Source organism: Cavia porcellus, unplaced genomic scaffold, assembly GCF_034190915.1.
Source record: "Cavia porcellus strain 051 isolate PalLab524CR breed Dunkin Hartley unplaced genomic scaffold, mCavPor4.1 scaffold_31, whole genome shotgun sequence".
NCBI lineage: Eukaryota > Metazoa > Chordata > Mammalia > Rodentia > Caviidae > Cavia > Cavia porcellus.
In genome coordinates, this window is record NW_026947514.1 from 8,696,719 (window position 1) to 8,721,504 (window position 24,786).

General features: G+C 54.3%; 1 protein-coding gene and 1 long non-coding RNA gene across 6 annotated transcripts in view; one reads left to right on the forward strand and one right to left on the reverse strand.

The window, feature by feature from the left end:
• Clmn (calmin) overlaps positions 1-16,833 on the reverse strand; it is an 88,709-nt gene extending 71,876 nt beyond the window's left edge. For all 4 annotated transcript variants that reach the window (XR_010044876.1, XR_010044877.1, XM_003462992.4 and 1 more), the window contains exon 1: positions 16,670-16,833. Coding sequence is in view for 2 of the 4 variants with exons in the window: in XM_003462992.4 (XP_003463040.1) it covers positions 16,670-16,751 (82 nt within the window). In the remaining 2 variants the exon portion in view is untranslated. The remainder of the gene's footprint in view (positions 1-16,669) is intronic.
• A 105-nt stretch (positions 16,834-16,938) lies between these two features.
• On the forward strand, positions 16,939-24,556 carry LOC106026019 (uncharacterized). Of its 2 annotated transcripts, none has more exons than XR_010044757.1 (2): positions 16,939-19,741; positions 21,332-24,556. It is a non-coding gene; the product is annotated as an uncharacterized LOC106026019 (long non-coding RNA). The 2 variants fall into 2 exon arrangements; XR_001199643.3 differs by having other exon boundaries at positions 22,396-24,556.
• The last annotated feature ends 230 nt before the right edge of the window (positions 24,557-24,786 follow it).

Here is a 24,786-nt window from a genome sequence, read left to right on the forward strand (position 1 = left end):
GACCCTAGCCACGTGGAGATGGCCACTGCCCAAGGTTCCCATACTTCACAAGCAGATCTGTCCGCCCGGGGTCCAGATCAATGCAGGGTCTCGGGGTGCGGAATGCCAGGACCCACCCTGACAGCGCACACAGGCTGGCAGTGTGACCTTGGGTGTGTCCTTGGGCAAGTGCTCCTCTGGGAGCACGACCACCTCACTCCCAGGACCTCTCTCAGTCCCTGGTGGGCTCCCCAGACCTCGGCTCCCACAGAGACCCACGCAGACACACGCCCTCCTGCCTCCGCCTTCAGCTTGACCGCCGCCCCTTTACACCCGCCACTGCGGCCACCAGCATCCCCATCCCCCTTTCAGCCTCAGGGTTTCCAGGCATGAGACCACGGGAAGTTCTCGTCAAGAGACCCGAGTGGTGTCAGTGGCCACAGAGGAGGACCCGCGAAAGCCCGCATCCCTCTTGCACAGAGGTTTCTGATTTCCCTGCCCCAGGTGTGCAGTCAAATTGGGCCTCCGCCCACCCTGCGTGCTTGCACCACCTGCTCCCTCCCAGCTGCCGCCTGACTCCACCCACCAGCTGCACCTGCACGGCTCATCTGACTCTCCAAATAAAATGCCAGAGGCCACTGCCACGTGCCACGAGGGTGATGTGGTCAGTGAAGCACGCTGAAAGCAGGGTGCAGATGGTGCCTGCTGGATGGGGGACTTCATCTTCACGACCCAGAGAGGCGCTGGTACACGCTTCACCCGAGCGGCAGGTGACGCTGCAGCAGGGGCTTTTCTTTCCTCTGACAGCGCGGGGGGTCAGGCTGCACTCTGGGATACACTTGGGTGAGCAACAGGGTAAGGGACTGGGGCCTGACACACCACACCAGGATGGGGCAGGAGGAGGAGGAGGAGGAGCAATATGAAAATTGAGGTCAAAGAACTAAGCGTCCACAGAAGGGTCCTCGGGAGTCACTGCCATCCTGAAAATACTCGAGGAAAAAGTGGGGCCTGCTCAGGACACGTAGAGTATTTATTTTTGGTCATTATCTCCTAAAGTGTAACAACTATTGATCCTGTATTTACCTGAAATTGGGTTTTACGCATAATCTAGGGACGATTTAAAGTACCCAGGAGGACAGCGCAGAGTCTGCTGTGTTTCTGTTTCTGGTTTTCAATGTCTGCCCTTATGAGGACCGTGCAGCGCACGCAAGGACACAGCACAGCTCAGTCCTGTTTCCCTCCCCTTCTCCTCCCTCCCAGAATTAAAAGGCAAAAGATTTCATAAGGGACTTGGGCATCCGCAAAGGGGTCCCGGGACCCATCGCTCCCCAATACTGAGAGGTGACTGCTTAGGAACCTCAGTCCTGCTGGCACTGCTGGTCTCGGAGACCTGACAGGACCATGTGCAAGTGAAAGGTGAGGGCCGGCTCCACCCGGACACCCAGGGTGGTGACAGCTATGTGTGCCCCTCACTCAAAGGGCTCTTTGAGACACAGCTCTGGGGATGAGGCTCTTGGAAAACCAGTAGCTGATGTCACAGCTGGCCTATGAATTGTGCCCCTTATAACCAAGTGCTTTCCAGTTGTGGGAAGAATCCCAGAAAGTGACACAATGACACATGACTTTCGGGTGACTGCAGAAAAATTACAGAATGTGCGTCAGGTGTAGAGGCCACAACTGTCCCTTGTGTTTCAGACAGGGCCTGTTTTGGAGCCCAGCTGGCCTCTGGTTCCTGGGCTGACTTGAGGCAGCAGTGCTGTGGGCAGTGTCTGCTGGGGTCCCAGGCTCTGTTCAGGGCATGGGAAGTGTATCTGGTCTTCACTCCAAGTGGGCAGTCAGCCCCATGGCCCTGTCAGGTGGGACAGCCTGTCTAACCCCGGGGTGGGGAGTGGTCACCCCAAGTGGAACGGCTGGGGGAGATTCTGATTGCCATGTGACTGGCACCTGTGGGCGCCACCCAGGATGCTGGTCCCCTGCATGGCTGAACGCCTCATTCCTGGAAGTACGTTTTGTTCCAAGGCCATTGGAGCCCCATCTGCACCCATGCACTGGCCAGTGCTGGCCTCAAGCTGGGAGAAACAGCCGTGCAGGGGGAAATGCATCTGGAAGGTCCCGGTGTCACTAAAGCTCATCACCCCCTGACCCTCTACCTCCCCACCGACCTAGCCTCTGTGCCAAGCACTCCAGCTTGAACCTCTGTACTTTGCTGGGCTCCTACCTGCTCCTCTCTCACCTGAAGGCATCCCTAAAGACAAAAGGTCCTGCTCTGTCACACCTTCCTGACAGACTGATCCCATACTCCTGCTGTAGTCAGGAGTTACAAGGAGAACAATTACATACAGGACACAAAAGCCATACTATTATTTATAATGGTCACTCGGAGTCAAATACAAAGAAATTGAAGGAAATCTGTCCACATACTAAAGACCCAAGCAAATCAAGTTGAGGGCCTGGATCCTACAGCAATGTCCTGTGTGAGTCCAGCTGAAGACCTAGAGCTCATGGCAATGCCTCCCACGAGTCCAACTGGAGGCCCAGAGCCCACGACAATGACCTATGCAAGTCTGTTTCACAAATCTGTGTGGTGGAAGTTAGAAAGACTGTGCCAGTGAGATGAAGGATAGGCTGCAGGTTCTGCACTGGAGCCAGGAAGTGACACTCAAAATAAAGACCAGGGTTCACCCAAAAAGTACCCCAGCCATCGTCAGCTACAACAAGGTCCCAAGCTCCTCCGATGATGAGAACAGCCAAGTTCCTATCAAGAAGCCAGCCTGACAAGCTTCTCCTGGGGTCTGAACTGCACACATTTTCCCCTCCGGAGGAAGTGATGCTCAAAGTAAGGACCAGAGCTCCCCCAAAGTGAACCACTGTCATTCTCAGTGACAAGGTCCTGAGTTCCTCTGTTGATAATGGCCAAGTTTGTATCAGCATGACAAGCTCCTCCAGGAGAACCAACAGCTCCAAACAACACTTAGAACTCACAACGCTACACTTAGGCTGGTGTTTAAGTTGACCATCAGTTAGTTACCAATCCTTCCCACCTCCAAAGGATTCGAGGCCGCTGACCACACAACTCCTTCAATGTCGGCCTCTGCTACACAGTCTCCACAAGGGGATTCCTGAGTGTAGACCTCAAGTGACATGCGACACAACGGAAGTCCCACGCAGTGACTGGATGGTCAATTCATTCACTGCCTTCATTGGCGCTCCTGCCAAAATGTCAGTTGCTATACCAAAAAAATTATTTCTTCCTTTAAATAAATAAAAGAAAAACACCGAATCACAGGGCCTCCTGTGACTACAGTGCACGTTTTACATTCCTGACTTCACTGAATCCTCTGAACAGTGTGGAACAGGCGACACTTCTCTGAAACTCACACTGCAGGTGCAAGAGACCTGTGCACCACAAGGGCACGCATGATGGTCAGAGCTCAGCAGCCCCTGAGCGAGGAGCTGAACACAGGTCCAGGCCCGGCTTCAAACCGTTCTCTTTCTGCAAAGACAGGCAGGCCGTCTATGCCCAGATTTGGGTCTCACTGATCCATTGTGGGTTGCAAAATCAAAAGGTATCGTTTGAGCAGGGCTGGGGTGCACTGATTTGCTTATCCCAGGATCGCCCCAACACTCCCCTGTTGAGGAATCTGACCCAACCCCAAACTGGCAGATCAGGTACAGTTGGCCTGGGCATATCTGATGGAGGCATAAGCAGGGTGACTTTTTCAACCTGCCAGGAGAAAAGCTTGATTTAAAAGCCTGGCACAGCCATGCACCCCCGGCAGCCTATAGCTCCAGGCTCGGGCAGGTTTCTGAGAGCAGGAAGCCCTATGCCACCAACAACCAGCAAACAAGTGAGCGAGCTAGCCTTCTGCAGCCCTCTGCTCCCCAGCTGTCCGCGTGCCCTGCAAGGCACAGGGCGTGCCGCGAATGGCCTCACCAAGTTCACGTAGGCTTGTGACTGTGGAGGGAAAATCTTATCGGCCAAGCTGGGAGGAGCTTTCAGGCCTGATGGGTGACCCCAGGCCTGGGGAGGACACGGAGTGTGTTCACTGGGAGAAATCACCCTGCTTCTGTGGTGTATCCCCCCGGGGCTCCCAACACCAGCCACTGTGGGCTGGGACAATCCCCATCAGATGTGATCAGCACTCAGACTTGTCCTTGGGACCTGGATACAGTGGCAGGCTGGACACAATCAAAATGACAGAGCCAAGGGGTACCTTCAGACTCTGTCTTCAAAGCCAGCATGACTGTGACACTGGCGTGTCAGCTTTCTACACAGCCATCCATTGGAGGAACACATTTTAGTCCACATGAAAGCCCAGACCCGACAAGGGAGAGACACAGCTATGCTGAGAGAGGAAAGAACATGCGTCACCGCCTGCAGCATACCAGCCTCTGCCCCTTCACCCCATCACAGCTCCTCAGCAAGGGTCAGTAGCACCCCTCCCCTTTCACAGCGACATGTGTGGAGAATAAAGACGCTAAACAATGTCCCTGAAGCCACACAGGCGGTAAGAGACAGGCCTGGGGTCCTGACCCAGCGGCCTGGCCCCTTGCTTTCCACCATCCTCGTGACCAGTGACCGGCACCAGCTGTCAGCGTGGACCAGAGCTGCCAAGAATTAAAAATGCAACAGGGGCTGGCCGGGGAAACAGCTCGGTGGCACAGTGCCTGCCTGGCAAGCTCAAGGCCCGGAGTTCAATTCCCAGTACCAAGAATAAATAAGTAAAAATAAAAATAAATTTAAAAATAAATAAATATGCAACAGATGAAAACACGGATGATGAAAGGTATAAATTCTTCCAGAAAACAGAGCAACAAACAAAAGGACAGGAAAGAGAAAAGATAAGAAAATTAGAGTACTAGATAGAGTCCAGGAGGACTGATATCAAACTGAAGGAGAAAAATCAAGCATAAAAATCATCAGAAATTACCCAAGACAACATCCCAGAACTGAAGGATGTTCTCCAGAAGGAAAGATCTCACTACGCACTCGACATAAGGAACAGGAAGAGACCCGCAGCAGGGCAGGACCCCTCGAGGGTTCTGTGAACTTCCGGGGACTTGTGGGTGTTGCACAGAGTTGAGGGGGGGTGACTTCATCCTCTGAAGGGCAGCCCTAGACTTGGAGCAAGTCCTTCAAAATGCTGAAGGGAAATGACTTCCAGCCTTGAACTTGGTGCTCAGCTGGTGCAGCGGTCAGGATTAGAACACATGCATTCCCCAGCTTCGAGTTCTTGGAAAATGTACACCCAGACACTGTGGATCAGCAAGGATGTGCACCTGTCTTCAAAGAAGGAGGTAGCAGCTGATCCGCCCAGGAGAGGGGAAGAAAACAGAAGAAATGGTGATCAATAGATGTGATGGATTAACAAAGGGTCAACTTGGAACACCTGGCAGTGAGTCGGCGCAGTGCTGGGTGCAGAAGGCCCACCCGAAGACCACTGCCAGGGGCACAGAAGGAGACTGGAGAGCAGGGAAGATGGTGCTGCTGAATTCTCCTGGAGAAGTCTGTCATGCTGGCTCTCCTGATATGAACTCGGCTGTTCTCATCAGAGGAGCTCGGGGCCTCCCTGTCACTGAGGATGGCTGCAGCTCTCGTGGGGGAAGCCCTGGTCCTTACCTAGAGCATCACTTCCTGGCTCCAGTGCAGATCCCTCCGCCCACTGGCACAGCTCCTTCACCCCGCTGGTGCAGACTTTCTTGCTTCCACTGCTGAGCTTTGGGCCTTCCCAGTGCAGGTCCTTGGCACAGACTTGCGTGAGACATTGTTGGGGGCTCTAGGCCTCCAGCTGGACTCATGGAGGACATTGCCCTGGGCTCTGGGTCTTCAGCTGGACTCATGCAGGGCATTGCTGTGGCATCTAGGCCTCAGCTGGACTCTTTGGGTCTCTAGTGTGTTGACAAATCTCTTGACTCCTCTGCATTTGACTTTTTGGATGAATATTATAAAATAACCCTATAAATTACGTGTCCTGTGTTATATCTATTCCCTTGCAAACCCTGACCTCAGCAACAGACCAGGCTCCCAGTGTGGAAGGCAAAAGCCCAGACTGGGGCAGGTGGAGGAGCCCCACCTGCTCAACAGGGGTCTGGGAGGGGGAACTGATGTGGTGCCCCAACACCTGGAAAAATAAGCATTTGAGGACAAATTCATAAGCACATACACCACAAAAAGGCCACCCCAAGGAAGATAAAAGGCACAACAGGCGGAGAAAAGTGCCGGTGCTCTCTCTGCTAAGCTCTGAGCAGCACTCACCTCGCTGTAACAGGGCGGGCCCAGTCACCGAGCTCACCCAAGCCAGGATGGAAATACTGCATTTTGGGAAATGGGGAGGGAAGAGTTCAAGTTAAAAGAAGTAACGAGAAAAACCTACATCCTTACCTTCCATAGCAAGACCCCAAACCAGAGCCTGGACCCCCAGACTCAGAGGTAGCCAGACATGCACGTTATTTAGAAACAAAGACAAAAATACCAAAACCATCAGTTAAAAATATCTGCTAGCTACAGCCTCTAGGGCACAGGGCCACTGCTTTTCATCCTAACCCGAGATAAAAGGCAGGCGGGTGGGTACAGACAGGGATGAAGGCATGTGACTTCAGGATGTTTTAACTACCAGGACACATGGGGAGTTTTCTCTCTTTCCATCAAAAACTCAACTACTGGGTTCAGTTATCCATAGCAACACCAAACTAAAAAGATGCTTCAAGCCATTCCTGCCGGAGCCCAGGGTCCACACCTGCCTTTGATTCCACATTCATGCGTCCACCAGATAGGAAGTGAACGCACAAACACACACACACACACACACACACACACACACACACACACACTGCCCAATGGCTAACCCGAGGTCTTCTGGTCTGCCCCAGCCCACCAAGCACAAATCCAAGAGGAACAGCCAGTTCCCACTGCTTCCCTTCCTCAGTCGCCATGATGGTCCACTGCTGGACCTCACGGAGCCTGTGTCCTCCACATGCATTTCACGGCACTTGCCACAGAGCTCCTGAGAACACGACATAGGCCACCACCTGGGGCAACAGCCTGCTCTCACTCAGGCCCTCACTTTGATTTAGGAGCTTATTAAGTTTTGTTTTGTTTTAATCAGAATCAAACTAAAAGGCCAGGCAGCCTGGGCCTCGGTGTCTGCATCTTCACAGTAGGTACATAACACCAACCTCAGAATGAAATGACACGAATTGGACCTAATGGCGTGGTGGAGCTGACAATGATTTAGAAGCAGCCATCACCACCACACAGCCCAGGATGAGGGTGACAGGACGGTGCCCCATGGATACCTACCGTCACTTCTGCCAGCATTCAAGTCTAACGGGAATTCTGCCTCTTCGATCTCTTAAACTGGGATCCCTGTCCCCACTCCTCAGGTCTGCCTTGGTGACCACCAGCAAGGTCCCATCAGAGTTCAGCCTTGATTCTGTGGCACCCGAGTGACAATAGCACCAGCCCAAGCACTGGGTCTACCATGATTCCACCCAGGACCGAGGCGCGGACTTCCGGTCCCACAACCTCTGTCTGTGTCCACGTTTATCCCAGGACCTTAGTCAGGCACCTTCTCCAGCTAGTCCTGACCTCAAGTCCCCCTCAGTCCCCTCTTAACTACCCTTCCCCAACGGCATCTCCCCAGATTCTGTTCCGATCAGCTTCTCCACCTCCTCAGCCACTGGCTGGTGTTTGGAACAGTCTCATGAAGCCTTAGTTTTGGGGTACAACAATAATCTCCACTACTAGGTCACTGGGAAGACTGGAAAGGACACCCCACATTGTGTGGTCATCCCGCAGCCCACAATCACAATGTTCTACAACCTATACAGACAATGTTTCACTTTGTAGGGTTTTACACAACCTGGGCATGGTATGACACATGACAAGGGTCCTCCAGATATTCTAGAACCTTCCCCAAATCCACCCACCAATGAAAGGGGCATGTGCTAAAGCACAGGGGTCTTTTCAGTTTCACTGCCACACACAGTGTCACTGCATTTCTGGGATTCTACTGAGCATTTGGCTACACTGTATCCTTACTTCACTGAAACGAACAGCAACAGAAACTCAAGTGTGATTATTAACCACCACTGCTGGCTGCAGAAACTTCCCGAAGGAGACCACAGTGGGCCAAGGGCAATGTCATCTGTGGGCTCAACCAAATGCTCTGCTAAGGGACATGGATGGTAGGGGCAGCGAAGGGGAGCCTAGAAATGCCGTAGGGTGCCATTCCACACGGCTGCCATAGCGAGGCAGGTTAGGGCTCTCTGGGAACGGAAGTCCCTTGTAACTGTGCGTCCAGCCAGGGACGCTCAGCAGTTGGTGTAACATGGCAGGGACGGGAGGGACTGACTTTGAACAGTGTCCTCAGGCTGTTCTTGTGCTTTTGAAAGACTCTCAGGTTTCTCACGAAGCAGAAGACTGTTCACCCACAACAGCCAGTGGGGTTTACCTGCTCCAGGACTGATGCCATTTCCCGAGTTCACACATCTTAGAATTCAGATGCTTTTGCAGGGCCAGTTAGCAGCAGCCTTATGACCAGAGCTCCTCCCTGCACTCTCAGCTCGGGCTCGCTGCCACGGCTCTGGGTCTCCACTGAAATCCTATGGAAACCTTAATGAACGTCCAGGTATGAAAACATCTCCTAGAGGTGTCGCTCCTAGCAAAAAAGGTGCATGCCTGGTTGAGTTTCTTGCTGCTACCGTGAGTTAAACAACACAAACTCTTATCTTACAGTGAAGTCTGGGATGGGTTTTACAGGCTTGACATCCAGAATCCACTGTTCCGGCCGCTCTGGGCTGCCTGCATTCCTTGGCTCTGCCCACCCCGCCCCCCAGCAATGCATTCAGTCTGAATTTGAACCATCACCTCCTCACCTTCTGCCCCTCCTGCCTCCCTCTAACCAAGAAATGGGGATTAGCTGGGCCCACTTGGATAATTCTGGGTCCTCTCCCCATCTAAGACCCTTCACTAATCACATCTGCCTTTTACCAAATAAGAGGCACAGTCCCAGTTTTGGGGGATGAGGACATAGACATGGTGGAGTGGGGCACTGTTCAGCCTAAAGCAATTTGGCATCAGTTCTGATGACCTTCTCTGATGGCCTGGCAGAGCAAAGATGCATCACTCTGCTGAGGGCTTGTCACCAAGGTGGGATCGCACACAGCACCTGGGAGCCCCAGGGAGTCCAGAGGTGGGGACTGCGACTTTTACCCAAGAGGGTACAGACGGGGCGCCAGTGGAACTACTTCGGAGCCAGTGGCGGTCATTCTCTGCAGGGAGGACAGCTTGGACAAGGGGACACGATGGGAAAGGCTATGATGGTGGTGAGGGGACATCCGGTGCTACTGGGGCCCAGTTCATTTCAGGAAGGGCAAGGGAGAGACCCCAGCCCCGCAGCACCCAGGGCTTCATCCCACATGCAGGGATCTCTCATAGAGGATGATGTGGTGAGAGCTCAGGCTGAACAGCTGAAACTGACCAGAGGCACTGGAGCTGGGGACATCGGTGACCCCTCAGGCCCACACAGAGGATGCTTGCAAAGCTGAGGAGGAAAGGCCAGGCCTGGAGAGACCCCAGACAGACCCAGGCCAGGACTGCACAGACGAGAGGTGAAGGAGGGTGCGACTGAGTGAGGCCATCTGTGGGCTCACATTCTTCGCCCCATACTGGGAGGTCATCTCCAAGCCCCCTGTCCACCTGACGCCCTAGTTCTCGGCTCAGAAAGGGCTCAGAATGCTGCTTTTTAAGTATGTCATAGAGAAGAGGATTAAAAATAGTTGGAAAGAGGTGAGGTGTATAAATATCGAAAAGGTTCCTGGCTGCACAGAGAAGCCCCCAGGAGAGGGAAGCAGCCCTTGGGTGTGACATCATGGGGCCCTGCGGGTCCTTCCGGTTGGACCTGAGCTCTGCAGGAGCTAAGTGGGTCAGTGGGTACTGATTGGCCCCAAAATAACCCAGGGCTTCTGTAAACCCACACCTCCTGTTTGGCTTTTCCTCATCCTCAAGGGCTCCATACTGTAATCTCCAAGAAAAAGCTGATCCCACTGCTGAAGAGAGTCAAAAGAAGAAGGAGAAGGCCAGCGTCACCCCATTTCCACACAGGGACAGGCTGTACACACCCAGCAGCCATCCTCTGCCACTGTCCCCGTATGTGGCGCCCCTCATCACACGTCCCCAGTCTGAGTTTAGCAAACACACCCTCCACCATTTTACAGGAACACGAGGCTCCAATGCTTGGCCCCCCAGGTACATATCCTGCTATGGAAAGGGGTTCTGGTGTCCCCAAGGTGCTGGCCTGACACCAGGGCTGCACCCAGCTTTCCTCTGCACAGTACCCGGAGGACGGCAGCAGTGGGCAGGCCAGCGTGGTCGGCGGGAGGTGGCAGCACAAAGCCAACACCTCTGTTTTAAGACCCGAGGGCATCTCAGTGACCTCCATTCTGACTCACTTCCAAGACAAACCACCAGACTTGATGAAAGGTTCATCCAAGACACAGGCAGCGTCAGCACCCAAATTAAACTCTCACACACCCTTTTGCAGACAGCGCCTCATTCAATGTCTCCATCTCCTCTCTGATCTTGGGAAGGCCAGGCCCATAGTTCTGGTTCTGTGGGTTCTTCTCAGTCCTGATGGAAAAGCAGCCGCGGCCACCACGCAAATGAACAGGTGGGGGCCATGATCCAGTAAAACTTTATTTACAAAAACCGAGTGGCGGGTCTCCAGCATGTAGACTGAAGCCTTGGAATTCCTACTCTGATAGGAGAACATTAATAAAAGAAAAAAGAAGGCCCCAGCAAGGAAGCAAAGCTGTCCACAATGCTTTGAAGCCCTAGTGATGATTTCTGATCAGCTGCTTCTAATTCCTTCCATGACTGACACAGTCTACCACTATTAAAAAAAAAGGCATGAAGAAATAGAAAGGAAAAGAGGTTTCTATGGGAACAGGGAATTCACTTTTAATGATTTGATCACTAGCTAAACAATCACTTTATTTTTCTCTTGCCCTCAGACACAGGGCAAGCGTGACCTACGGCTTGCTGGGCAGGAGGACTTTGTCCAGGGGCCTCCAAAATGAAAGGCCAGTGTGTTGCACAGGTCAGCGAGGGCAGTCCAGAAAAGCCAGGCCCCAGGGTGAAGACCGTTTCCCCAGAGCAGAGATCTGGTCCGATGGCTGCCTGCCCAGGAGGCAGCTTGAGGCTCTGGGATGGAGTCTTGGCCACCTCGCCCCTGACTGCCAGCGGGTGATTCCACGGTGAAACCTCTTCCTATTCTGTGCCAGCTGGATCATGATCTTCGCTCTCACTGCTGACAAACCATTTGCAAGATGGTTTGCACTGGACATCTTCTGCATTGGGCAGGCACAGCCTGGGAGCCCTGGGTCTGTACTGACCTGGTCACTAAACCTCACCAGCCACTTGCACCACGACCCAACTTGATCAAACCAAGGACGCTTGACCGAACCACCCTGCACTGATGTGTAACTTCACAGCCAAGCTTGTGAACCGTGGCCCTTGCGGCATGGAGTCACAGGTAGGAGAGCGTCTCCAGCACCTGACAGCCACAAGAATCCAGGAATGCAGCCAGCAGGGCTTAGCGCAGCCAGAGTCACACAGCGGCCAGCTGCTCCCGTGTGTCAGGGACTATACCTCGGATGGCTTCCAGTGGGCACACTCTGCCCAGGCCCTGCCACTTCTCCGATCGCCTTCTCAGGGGCCAGGTTTGAGCCCCAATAACCCGACTTTCACTTTTCAAGTAGGAAACAGAAATAGCTAGTAAAAGGGAATTCCTAGGATCCCATAGTAGGTGCGTGACAAAAGCAGGAGCCAGGGCTGGGGATTTAGCTCAGCAGCATAAGCACCTGCCTGGTAAGCACAAGGTCGTGAGTTCAATCCCCAGTACTAAAAACAAAAAAAAAGCAGGACTCAGGCTTGTGCTCCTGGCTTCCTGGTCTGTGTGGTTTCTCAAATGCACAATGTTCTACCTAGCGAAGCCCGAAGGAAAGATTGGCCTGCAACACGGCTTTTTTTTTTACCTGCAATCCAGAGTGGCCTGACCCACCAGGGCCAGGAAGGAACAGACACATTCATCCCCAAGAACCAGGCATGGGCTCCAGGGCAGTGCCCAGTGCCCAGTTTCTGGAGGACAGGGAACTTCTACTTCTGATGGTCATGAGTTTTAAGCGAAAGTCTCCTGGGCAGTCACCGAGCTCTCCAAAGACCAGAGAAAGAGAGACAGAAAGTTCCCCTCCTTGGCTCCATCCTTTCTCTGCCAGGTCCCCTGTGGTGTGCACAGGTCTGGAGATAAGGACAGGAGCAGCTCAGAGGGGTATCTGTGGAGACAAAGGCTGGTATAGCACCCCAGCCAGATCAGAGGCACCCAACACCAGGACAAGGCATCCCGACCCTCTTCTCACCACGGCATTCATGGCCCTGACATCACTGGTCCTGGCTGAAGTGAGGAGGGGCCCACCCAGGTCACTACACTGCACTGGAGCTCATAGGCTGGGCAGTCAGCAGTAGGCCACGCACCCTGCTACAGGGCTGGCTTATCAGGGACACATCTGGGGGTCTGGGTGGATTGGTGAGTGGCTCAAAGGAGGTGAAGCAGGGCCCAGAGCCTAAAGCTGTCAGTTCAGAGTCCAAGCAGCATGAAGAGAGCCTGCCCCCTGGTCCTGGGTCACTGTGGGGCAAGGAGCACAGGAAACATGGAGTTGTGGATCCTTCCTGAACACTCAGCCTTTACTACATCAGAGCCCACCTTTGGGTCAAGCCAGCGCTCTGACCCATGCGCACAGATCCCAGAAATGAAGTGGGTACAACGTGTCATCCCCTGGCCTCCACAGCACTCTGCCATGAGCTTAGTGGCCCTCTACCTGTGTGCTCACGACCTGCAGCACATGGGCGACTTGTGCTTTGTGTCACCGGGGGGTCCAACCCCAGCTTCACTCACAAGGCCCACGACCTGGGCAAACTCAGCCTGAGGGTGGGAATGTGGCATGGGGAGCAGCAGCCAGTAGCACTGATGGCAGCACAGGACACTGCCACAGGCCAGGAGCAAGTCTGTCCATCTGCACCCAGCTCAGCATACACCTCCATTCACCTGGCCTAGTCCAGCCACTCTGGCACAGGGAGGACAAGAATTAGAGCACCTGTCCTCAAAAGCCCAAGGCAGAGTTGCTCTCTGTGCTGCCAGAGTTGGGCAACCCGAGACCCAGTCTGGCTAGGTGCTCCTTAAGGACAGCTTCGTGCTCCTTAAGGACAGAGACTACAGCTTTTCATCCTCCAGCGTCTGCAAGATGTGATGCTCTTGGCACATATCTGTGAAGCCGAACGGGGAAGGCCTGGAGAGCTGGGGGCTGCTCAGGAACAGGGGAATCTTCTAAATGCCAGCCCGATCCCCGTCTCACCCTGCAGCACAGTGAGCCTGGAGTAGGTGGAGCAAAGTGGCCTGGGCCTCAGAAGAACACTGGAGTCTGTCCTTCCTGCCCACAGCCAGCAGAGAGCCAAGGCACAGACCAGTTCACCGGATTCCACCCTATGTGGCTCCAAGGAGGCGGAAGCCACTGACACCCTGCAATTCCATCTCCTCCTCTCAGAAAAGGTCACCAGCTTGGGCCACCCCCGTTTCCTTGCAAGGGACCTTGTGAGGGTGGCACAGGCAGTCTGTGCCCAGAGGGACAGCCATGCTTGCCAGAGAGCCCTTGCTCACTAATGACTTTATGCCATGCATGTGAACCTCTATCTGCAGCATGTCTGGTCCAGGAGGGAGAATGCCTGAGGGACACATCTCCTGGGAGAGGCTGTGCTTCTCGTCCAGCTGACCTGACCCCGAAAACAAATCAGGGAGCTTCAGCCCAGGGCTCCTCGGTAGGGGGTGGTTATCCCAATCCCAGCCCCAGCCGCACGGATCCCAGAACCCCACAGCTGAGGTGGACACAGGCGGAGACCTGGGAGGAGCGAGTGGTCAGAGGCTGGCACAGCTCCCGGTCAGCTTTACCAGACGGATTCACAGCAAGCTAGCAAGATACACATCTATGACTGACTGTTCTTCCCAGAATGCAATGTCCCAGAGGCCAGAACCTCCAGGCCACTTCTCAGTGACCCCAGATCTGCCCAACCATGGAGACCAGGACCAGGAGACAGGCCAAGCTTTCTGCAAAACATCAGAACTGCCCGACCCTGACAGCAGCTGCTTGCACATCAAGGCCCGGAGTCCTCCTGCATCCCTGTGATTATAGATTACTGAAGACCTGCTCCACCCAACTGACCGCCACCACCATCATGACTACCTGAGCTATGAGGAAAACGCAAAGCTTGGGAAGCAGCCCAGGTTGGGCTCAGCCTGCCTTCCTTAGTACCACCCACCCGAATTCAGAGGCTGATGGTGGCCCCACCATCTGATCGTGCAGACTGATCTGGCTAGCTCACGTCTCCAGCTGGTCTTGTGGGTGCTCTGAGCTTGGTGCGCAGGGCGCCCTCTAGGCTTGAACCTTTAGTTGGGAAGTCCTGAGCCACAGAAGCAAGGGTGGGGGTCAGGGGGACCTGTCTGTTAAGTACCAAGGGGAAAACCAAGAGAAGACAGCTTCCTGTCCTGCCCCACTCCACTCCCACTCTGTTGAAACAGCAAAGCCGCCTGACCCAGCACCCCACAGAGCTGACACCCTCCTAGCACAAGGATAGCTGTGTCCTTTCGTGACCCTCCAGACTCCATGGCCCAAATGTCCCTCAAGACATGGACAGGTCACACCTGCAAGCAGCCATCCACATGGTGGACTGGAGCTCAGCAATAAAGGGGGACCATAAGCGCAGACCAGCATGGGGACAGATCACCCCATGCAGTGTGGTTCAACAAGGATCCACTGCACCGTTCACTGGCTATCAAAGATCACGACAGTGGCTCCCTGGGTGGACTGCGGTCACTGACTGGAAAGGGAGGTAAGGCAACCATCCAAGGCGTGGGAAGTCCACACAGGTGGAAGATGACGGGGGACCCTCACCTGTACGTGTTGAGCTCACATTTTAGCATGTTCACTATACATGTGTGTAATATGTACATGTGACAGCACATGGACGTAATTCATTTTTTCTATGGCAAAGCCCAGCAGTGTTTAAATTGTAACTAAATGTGCCTAAAGGTGAGTTCAGTTCACTGGGAGCTGAGAGCAAGAAGTCTATTCATCAACTCCTACTCAACCTTCAGGACCCAGCTCACATGGTCTCCATTCCGTATACTCTGACTGGAGACTTATGGTGTTGAGTATCCCACACAACCGACTTTTAAGCTGGGAGTCGATGCTGGAGACTGAAGGAACGCGTGGCAACAAGCGCTGCTTAGTTAGTATGTACTCATTAAATACTGGGTGATCACCTGAGACGGACAGATACACACACGCACACATGCACACACACCCATCCTGATGGCCCAGACTAACATCCAGAGAGTCTGTTTATTATCAAAAGCCATCATTTCCCATATAGTCCAGCCCTTCTCCTTTGACACCAGTCACAGCCAGGAGACAGCAGAGGAGCCCACAGCAAACTCAGTCCCCAGTGCCCACCCCAGGAGGCTCCCTGGTCCTCCTTTGCAGGTCACCTCTGCCTGCTGGTCACCTCTGCCTGCAGGTCCTTGCTCACCCTCGGGGCGGAGCGGGTCCACGTGAGCTCCAGGACACATTCTATCAGGTGTAATGTTTAAACCTGACCACACCACCCCCAGCCCCAGCCTGATCCCTGGGCTTCCCTGACCACCAGCCTGGAAGCCACTACACCTGCTGGGGACAGGGCCTCCACACCCCACCACTTCGGCTGGCCTGCTGGCTTCCAGCCCCTTCAATCTTGGACTCCCCAGAAGCCCAAGCCCGCTGAGGAAAAGGACGGAGAAACTCTGCCGCGCACAGAGGGCAGAAGGGGTGAGGAGGACAGACCTCTGCACGCCTCTGCAAAGTCCGTTCAGGAAGGAGGCCGGAAATGCACCTGGGGAGGGAGTGTTTTTTCCCTTTGGATGTCTGTACTAAGCGCGCACACAACACATTCTCCTGCAAGATAAACAGCTTCTTTGGTGGCATAGCCCCTGTCAGACGCACTGACCCCCGAGTTTCTCTTTTTCTTGGTCTGGGGGACCTCTGGGTGCCTCCTTAGCCAGGGAGGGTGAGGAAGCAGAGGTCCTGCTCCTCACCTCCACGAAGTACCCTGCCCTTAGAGGAGGGGGTGGTAGCTTGGCCTCCACAGCTTCTGCCCCCTCCCTGGCTCTATCTCAACTTCCAAGGGCGCTCCTTCACCCAGGGCCCCCGGCCTCAAAGGTACTCAGGAAGTGCACCGAAGAACACGCGCGCGCACACACACGCACGCGCACACACACACAGGCACACGTAGTTGCACTCTCTCCTCCCTTCCCGAATTGGGCCACCGCCCCCAGGAGCCCAAGTACAAACTTCTCCAAAGTCGCAGCGGTGGCTGGAGGGAGGTGGCGACGTCCCCCTCAAAAACCCTTCACGCGCGCGCACACACACACATATACACACACACACACACGCACACACTCGTACGCACACGTGCGCCGCCCCACCTCCGGGGCCACCGCAAATCCACGGGGGCCGCAGGGACCCGGTGGCGGTGGGCAGGTGTCCCGGTCCCGCCAGGGTCAGGCCGGGGCCGGGCCGGGCTGCGCTCTCCGGGCCGGCCGCCTACCTTGCAGGTTCTGCACGCGGATGTCGCTGATCTGCCCGATGAGCTCCTCGCGCTGGAACCAGTCCCATTCCTGCGCAGCCATGAAGCGCGGGCGGCGGGCCCGGACGCCGGCGGCGGCGGCGGCGGCGGAGAGCGGCGGGCGCGAGCGGCTCGCACCCGGGAGGGCGCCGCGGGGCGGGGCGGGGCGGGGCAGGGCGGGGCGGGGCTGGCCGCGGAGGGCGGGGCGGGGCGCCCGGCGCGCGCTCACTGCCCCATGCGGGGGTGGGGGCGCGGCCGCGCGGGAGGAGGCGGGCGCAGGCGGCCGAAGGGCGGGCGGGAGGAGGTGGCCTCCGCCGCGGGCTCGCGCCCTCCCCCCGGCGTGCGTCGGCGGGATTGTGAGCTCGTGGGCCCACGGTGATGAGGGCTGAGTCCGGGACCCGGGATTGTGATGTCTCAGGAGGCGGTGGGCGAGTGACGCAGCCCGGGCCTAAGGACCCAGTCCCCGGGGGCCCTGACTCTAGACCCTGAACCTCGCTCTTGTGGCGAGTACGATAGACACCAGCCCAACCGCAGGTCTCTGGCCACCTGCTGGAAAGCAGCTCTGCTGGGAGGGACAGTGCCCCGGCCTGTCACTGACTCCTGGAGGCCTGGACAGTGTCGATGGCCTGGTGGGGCAAGCTCAAGTGTGGTTGGAGGTGGGCCCCTGGGAGACAGCTTTCCCATGGTTTGAAAATTGGAAGCCGTTCCAGTCTCCTTGTGACCCCAGGAGCTGGGAGAAGCAAGAAACATCCAAGGAGCTGGGGTGCCTCCATGTCCTGCCAGCCAACTCTCCAAGTGTCCTCCGACGTCACTGTGCAAAGACAGGCCTTTCGGCTCCTGTGGAACTTTTGGGAAGTCCCGGATCTTGTTTGGGGCCCGCAACGCCTGTGTCTCTGGAAAGAGGATCGCCTGCTGACCTGGAAGTTGCCCAAGGTGGAGAAATGACTGCGGGGTGTAAGGTCCCAGCCACCAGCTCCACCATCAGTGCGTTGTCCCCTGCTGGACACTGAGGTTGTACAGAAAATGGCTTTCAGATGGCACATCCAGAGAGGGTGCCAGTGAATGGGGTGCATGGGACTAGCGAGTGCAGAGCCCAAGGAAGCTGAGGGTATGCTAGGGGCCTTCTCCCGGAAGTAGCGACAGCGAGAATTGCTGGCCAAGATGAGCTCCAGAAAGGGGATGGTCAACTTGAAGGAGGAGCTGGGTGGCGGCAGAGGTCAGCACAGGTCCCTGGGGACTGACCTGGGGGCTGAGGCTGGGGAGGAGCAGAGCTCCTGGGGCCTGCACAGGATCGCAGGTCGGGTTGGGGCTGGGAACCTGCCTGGTCCCTACCTTTGTTCATAATGGCATGGTGATTTCACCCTCCAGGAGCCAGTCTGCCTCTGCCTCATGAGAGGCCAGCGTGGGTAGCGGCCAGGCATCAGTTGGCTCCATCTGCTAGACATGGCACTTCCTGAGGTGGTAGACGCATTGCCCAAGCTGTGACTGACAGCTTCTGGGTGTTGAGGACGGATGTCATGACTGTGTGTCTCATGCAGACTGGAAAGAATGTCAGGTGGTTTTTCAGAGTGTGATCAGGAGGGTGGTGCCAACAGGTACTTTGGAATTTACTGACTTGGGGCGCACCAGCTCCCTGTGCACCTCCTCACCATCCTGGGCTCCCACGCGACTCAGTGACAGAGGCTCCAGATCTACACCAGTGCTACAGTTTGTATGTGATTTGAACCCAAGGTTCATGTGTTGGGTTCCCTAAGTAGTGATCAGGAGACCATGGGATACTTAAAAGGCAAGGCCTCCTGGGCCATCTCAGGTCTGCTTGGGCATTCACCTTGGAAGACAGGAAGGTGGTTCTCATGGGACGCTACTTTCCCTTGCAAGAATGAATATGATATAGAAAGACCAAGCATCACTGATTCTTCTTCCTGGTTTCCTGGCTCACACATGATTGTCCTATCACAGGTGTTCCTGCAGGGATGCCAGCCACTGTGATGTAATTCAGCCAGGAGGCCTTTGCCGTTTGGATGTTAAGCCTCAAAAACTGTGAGCCAAATAAGCCTTTTTTGTTCATAAATCCCCAGCTTCTGATGCTTATAGTCACAGAACATAGACGAATATAGCAGATCATCTCCAGGTCAAGGTCTGCTTGATGTGTTTCCCTTGAATGCCATGTCCTGCTTCCTGCGCTCCCCTGTACCTAGCGTGTTCCTTGTCCCTCACAAGCACCTCAGGAGAACTTCTCCAAAACCCCTGGGCCCACAAATGCCCCCCAGTGGCACTACTGTAGTATTAGGTACAATCTCATAAGACTCCCAAACCTTGCAGTCCTGGGTCCACCTTGCATGTGGTGTGTACTGACTGTTTCCCTGTAGGCTTGAAAGCCATGCATACAAGGCCATTGCTTATTCATTTCCCCATCTGTGCTCCGGAGAGCCTGTGCAGAGCGATGCCCCCGTAATGAACCATTGCATGAATGAATGATCTTAGTTAGGACCGTAAGAGAACTTAGAGAGCAGGAGCCCAAAATGAGCACCAGCTGACCCTCGTGTCCCAGGGCCAATTCCATGTCTGTGGAAGTGGTCAAGAAATGTTTGCAATGGGCAAAGCGCCCACCGAGGCAGGTGAGGGCAAATGTGTCCTGGTACCCCTACAGGGAGGGGTATGTGACTCTCAGACTTGGCAATGTGACTTCTTTGTGAATGAACAGCGTTCTTTGGCTTTTACACTTTTGGGGGGAAGGAAAAATACTCTGCCCCAGGGCTTGGCTTATGGGAGGGAGTTTCAGACACCATGCTTGCATGCAGAGTTGCCTGGTTCTTCTAGAATCCTTGACCTTGTTTCAATCTGATTTCTGCTAAAAGGATTTGGAGTCGGAGATTGAATGGACCTCAGGCTGCAGTGAATGCAACACTCCTCCCGAGTAAGGGCTTCAGAAACTCCTGGCCCCCGTCACCCTCCTGCCTCTGCGTACAGGACTGCCGAGTTCAGGCAGGACGCCCAGGGAGAGGCTGACACCTCTGCCTCCCAAGCCCGCTGTGGGAGTAGGAACAACCCAAGGTAACACCAGAGGCCCCCGTGGCCATGCCCTGCTCAGACAAGGATGCCTTCCTCCGTGCAGCCCTGACCCCCAGGCCTGGCAGGCTGGGATCGGTCTGCACCCTTCTGAATCACCTGCCTGAGGTGGCAGAGCGAGGCTACCCCCACTTGCCCTGCTCTTTTCATTATATACACTGTCACCAGACTGGTGCTTAGCTGGTATTAGTCACACGAGGTGGGCACGTTTAGATGACACTGATTAAGTCTCATTTCCATTAAAATAATAGCACTCCTCAGCATGTAAATATCTTTAGGAATTTCAAATGATGCCTAAGTAAGACGTTATAATGGGGCCAGTGTGGTAGTATATGCCTGAGAGCCTAGCACTTGGGAGGCTGAGGCAGGAGGATCATGGTGAGTTCAAAGCCAGCCTGAACTACACAGCAAGATTCTGACTTAAAAAGCAAATGAGGTTACATTGGACCTGGCTAGACTGATCAGTCTTCAAGAACATCTGGGGAGAGTGTTCTGTATTATGATGTCACTGGGCTGCACTGTGACACAGACTCCTGGCTTCCTTTGTTCATTCAACAAATATCAGTTGCCTCTCCGTTCATGGCCTGGCTGAGCTGCGTAGTGTGGCCTGGGGCCCAAGAGGACTGGAATGGGGCTCTCTCCCTGGTCTTCTCCTCCTGATGTGGAAAGGGGTCAGCAACGTGAGGCCAGCTGTGGGGAGCTGGACTGCATGGCCAGGAGATAGGCTCCCGACTGTTCAGCCCAGAAGTGAGGAGCTGGGCTGGCTCAGGAGTTTTTGCAGCAGCTGTGTGCTTCTGCTTCCGGTACCTGCTTCTGTGTCCACTCTCTGTCACTCAGCTTTCTGCTACTGTTACAAATGCCTGAGACACTCACCTTAGGGGGAGGCTGAGTTTATGTGGGTCATTTTTTTATTAGTAATAGTATTGGCTTTTGAGACAGGGTCTCGCTAAGTAACTCAGGTCATACTCAAACTCAGTGTATACTCCGTGCAGGTCTGAACTCACCACCTTCCTCCTGCCTCAGCCTCCCGAGTTGTGAGCTCACAGGCAGGTGTGCACCATGATGCCCGGCTTGGCTCACTGTTTTGGAGCCACGTCCCTGATTGTTGGCCCTGTTGCTTTGACAGGCTCACGTGGCAGAGCACGGCCATCGTCTTATGACTGGGAAGCAGGGAGAGAGAAAGGGTGGGCCCCGAGCCCCATCACTCCCTTGGAGGACAGTGTAATCCAAAACCCACCCTGTGTAATTGAAAGCCCTTGAGCTAGACCTCCCCAGCTAAGGACCCTACAGCCTCCAAATGGTGACACCTTTGGCACTGAATCTTTACCGAGTATGTGGGGATACCTGAGCTCCAAACCAGAACACCCACTTTATTCCACCCTCCTGGAGATGCCTCAAAAGCTGAGCCTCTGGACTTGTGTCACACAGCAAGTGCCTGACACGTTACATCGCATGTAGCTCCTGAGCGCCCCCTGATTCCCATGGCTCCCCGGGCTCCTAAAGAGTGTGGGGGCTCAACTTGACCACTGAGTTTTTTTCTGCTCAAATTCACACCCCTTTGCCACCTTCCTCCAGGACCCTGTGGGACATTGGAGAGAGGCTGAGACACCCAGAAGCCATCACAAGATGGGGGCTCCTGATGCAGGGTGCAGTGGTCGGAAGGGGAGGTTCGCTCCTTTGAACCCTGTGGCCCTCGGATACAGTCCTGACCTCGTTATCCACTGTTAAGTGGGGTGTCTGACTCCTCCCGGGAGGACTAGATGCAGAGACCAGCAGATAGGGAACCCATGCTTCGGCCAAGGTCAGATCATTTTGAAGGCACAAAATGAACCCACCTTTAGAGGAAAAGCTGCTCCTGAACCCGGGGCTACTGTCATGTGAAAGAGGAATGTATTCACTGAGATTTTATTAATTTTTATAGTGTGGAGGTGTTGGGAAGTGATTTAAAAATTCTGCTTTCTGAAGTAGATGTCAGGCACCGGATGCCCCAATTTCCACAAATAAAACCCTTCATCTCGCCCAGGTTTGAATAGTCAAAGGCTGCCTCCCCCAAGACAGCACAGCTAATATTTCTGGTTGACATCAGAACTCTATTTAAAGAGTATACCTTTACCACAGAAGCAAATGATAAACTTTTTGCACAATTATGAGTGAGATGCAGGAGAGCGAGGAGACTATGTGGAAAGAGATTACCTAGCCGGGCATGGTGCTGCACACCAGTAATCCCAGCACTCAGGAGGCTGAGGTGGGAAGATCATGGTGAGTTCAAAACCAGGCTGGGTTACAAAATAAGCTTACGGCCAGCCTGAACTGCATAGCGAGACCTGGTCTAAAAAAAAAGACAAAACAACAAAGAGAGAGATTATCTAGATGGGCTGCTTGTGGACATGCATACATGTTTTTCACCTTTTGAAATCAAAAGCAGACTTGCCTGCTGAAAGTCTGGAGGGTGGTTTAAAAGTCAGCTCATGGTGCAAATAAAATCCCCGGCCTCGAGTTGACACAGCAGCACCCCGGTTTTAAGTGTGCACCTATTGTCTTCCTGGGCCACTGACATGAAGAACTCACTGCTTTCCAAGGGCCATGCCCCTGCTTTGAATTTGTTACTCCCCTTATGCCTGTGATCCTTTGGCGTGTAGGAGCTGTTATCATTCTGATGTTTCCTGGTGAGGAAACCGAGAGGAGAAGAGTTCAGTACCAACCACAAGGTCGCATCCGCTGGAGGGGACTCGGGCTCTAAGACTGCACAGAAGCCAGGACTTTCTGCTCCACGGCCTTTGGCACTTTGAACAGGCGTTAGTCACTCAGCAGACATGCCCCCATGAGCAGCTCCCGGGAAGGGTTCCGCCCCTGTGCTGGCCTTGGGTGAACCAGACCAGGACCACTAGAGCCAGCGTACCTGGCCGGCCAGGAGCTCCCCACTGCCCCTCCTGGGCCCTGAATAGCCTTGAAGGAACGCAGCAAGCTGAGCTGGCAAACACGGGAGGGAGAGCGCATCACCCAGGGCGCCCCCACTCTTGGCATTCTAGCCCAGGCGCTGAGGAGAGCTCCGGGGCAACCCAGCCCCAGGAACCATCTGACGGGAAAAGCACAAGAGATGCCCCCAAATTGTGGAAGCGCGCGTATTGCCATTGTAAGCCGCATCTCCACAGTGCTGGCCACCAGCCCCGCATATGCTCTGCTCGGCCCCTGGGCCTCCTGGTGCTGGCTGCCCCAGGTCTGTCAAAGGTCCCATGCCTACCTGTCCCATCTCCCCTGCGATCTTCACGTGTCACCAGGGCATGCCACACTCTAGCTTCCCAACTTCCCTAAGTGTCCCCGGGCTCTACAAACTTTGAGCCCTTTCTCTTGTTCATCCCCTCCTCTTCCACACCCCCAACCCTCTCAGTTCCTCAAAAGCCACTTTACAAACCCCATAATCCAACATTTCTGCTGCAGGCTGGATCGGAAGCACCCTGGAGGGTTCCTCCGAGAGAATTCACGGCAGTGTTGTTCTCCAGAGCTCAGACAACCCCGAGCCATCACAAGGGGGATGGGTATGCACTGGATGACTCACCCAGGAGAATGAGGGGAACCAGGGAGTCTCAGGACCATAGCATGTGGGGAAGAAGCCAGATGCAAAGCGTGTACCAGATGGCGGCACAGCTCTGGCAGAGTATTGTCTCACATGCACGAAACCCTGGGTACGGAGCCTCAGCTCTGCCAGGGGTGGTGCATACTATAGGATCCTGTTAATAAAAATTCAAATGCAGACAATGGAGAGTGATCAGAGCTGAATGGTTTTCAGCTTTGCTTCTTACATGGATCTGATCACATGTGTGTTTATTCATGGTGGTTCGCCAATTTGTCTATTTTCTCAGTGGACATTTAAAGTATTAAAGCACTGTTCAACCTACTGCTAAATGGCTTTTGAACCTCCCTTCCCTCTACCAGACATTCCCTGCCTTCTCTTAGTCTTTCTCTAGTTAACTTTTAGAGGTCATTCAGTCTTCCCTTCCCCAGGAACTCTTTCCCTATTTTATCAGTCAGCCTCAGCTGTGTAACAAGCATGCCCCCGTTATGGATTGAGAACTGGTGGCCAACTTAATGCCAGCTGGATTACATCAGCATGGCACTGAGCATAGATGCTCCACCTGAGGAAAGTTGCCAGCATAAAAAGAGAGGTGGAGAAGGAGAAGGGAGGCATTAATGCGTTATTGCGTTGCATTGAGGCATTAAGGCATTGTGGGTTCTCCTATGTGTTGCTTTTTGAGCCATTAGGTCTGGAGAAGCTTTAGTCCTCATATCGAGCATTGCTTCCTGGCTCCCAGGGGGAAAACGTGTGCCACTTGGTCTCCAGGATGAACTGGTTATGCTGGCTTCCTGGCACGTACCCGACTGTGCTTATCGTCAGAGGAGCTCAGGGCCTCCATGTCACTGAGGATGGCTGTGGTGCTTTTCAGGACAGCCCTGGTCTTTATTATGAGCATGACCTCTCAGCTCCAGCATAGAACCTTCATCCCACCAGCACAGCTCCTCAACCCCGCTGGCATGGACTTTCTGGCTTCTACTGCTGACCTTTGGGCCTTCCGGGCACGGATCCATAAAGAGACTGGCATGAGTCATCCTTGTGGGCTCTGGACCTCCAGTTGGACTTGTGGGAGGCATTGTCCTGAGCTCTGGGTTTTTATCTGGACTTGTGGGACATTGCTGTGGTATTCAGGCCCTTGACTAAATATTCTGTCTTTGGTATTGCAGATTTCCTGGATTTTCTTGTGTTAACTCCTGGTAACCATTATAAAAATGATAATATATACTCCAGGTCCTGATTCTAATTGTTCTCTGTACACAGCCCCTGACTACTACTCCCCCATACAAACACTGCATAGTGACTTAACACAACCATCATTAACTAACTAATACGGTTGGAAATTGGTGATTCTTGTGCTGCTGAGAAGGGAGACGTGGAGTGATTTTGAGTGAGCAAGAAGGGGAGGAAGGGGACTGTCGCACAGTGCCCGTCAGGAGGGAAACTTTGTTCACGTCGATCT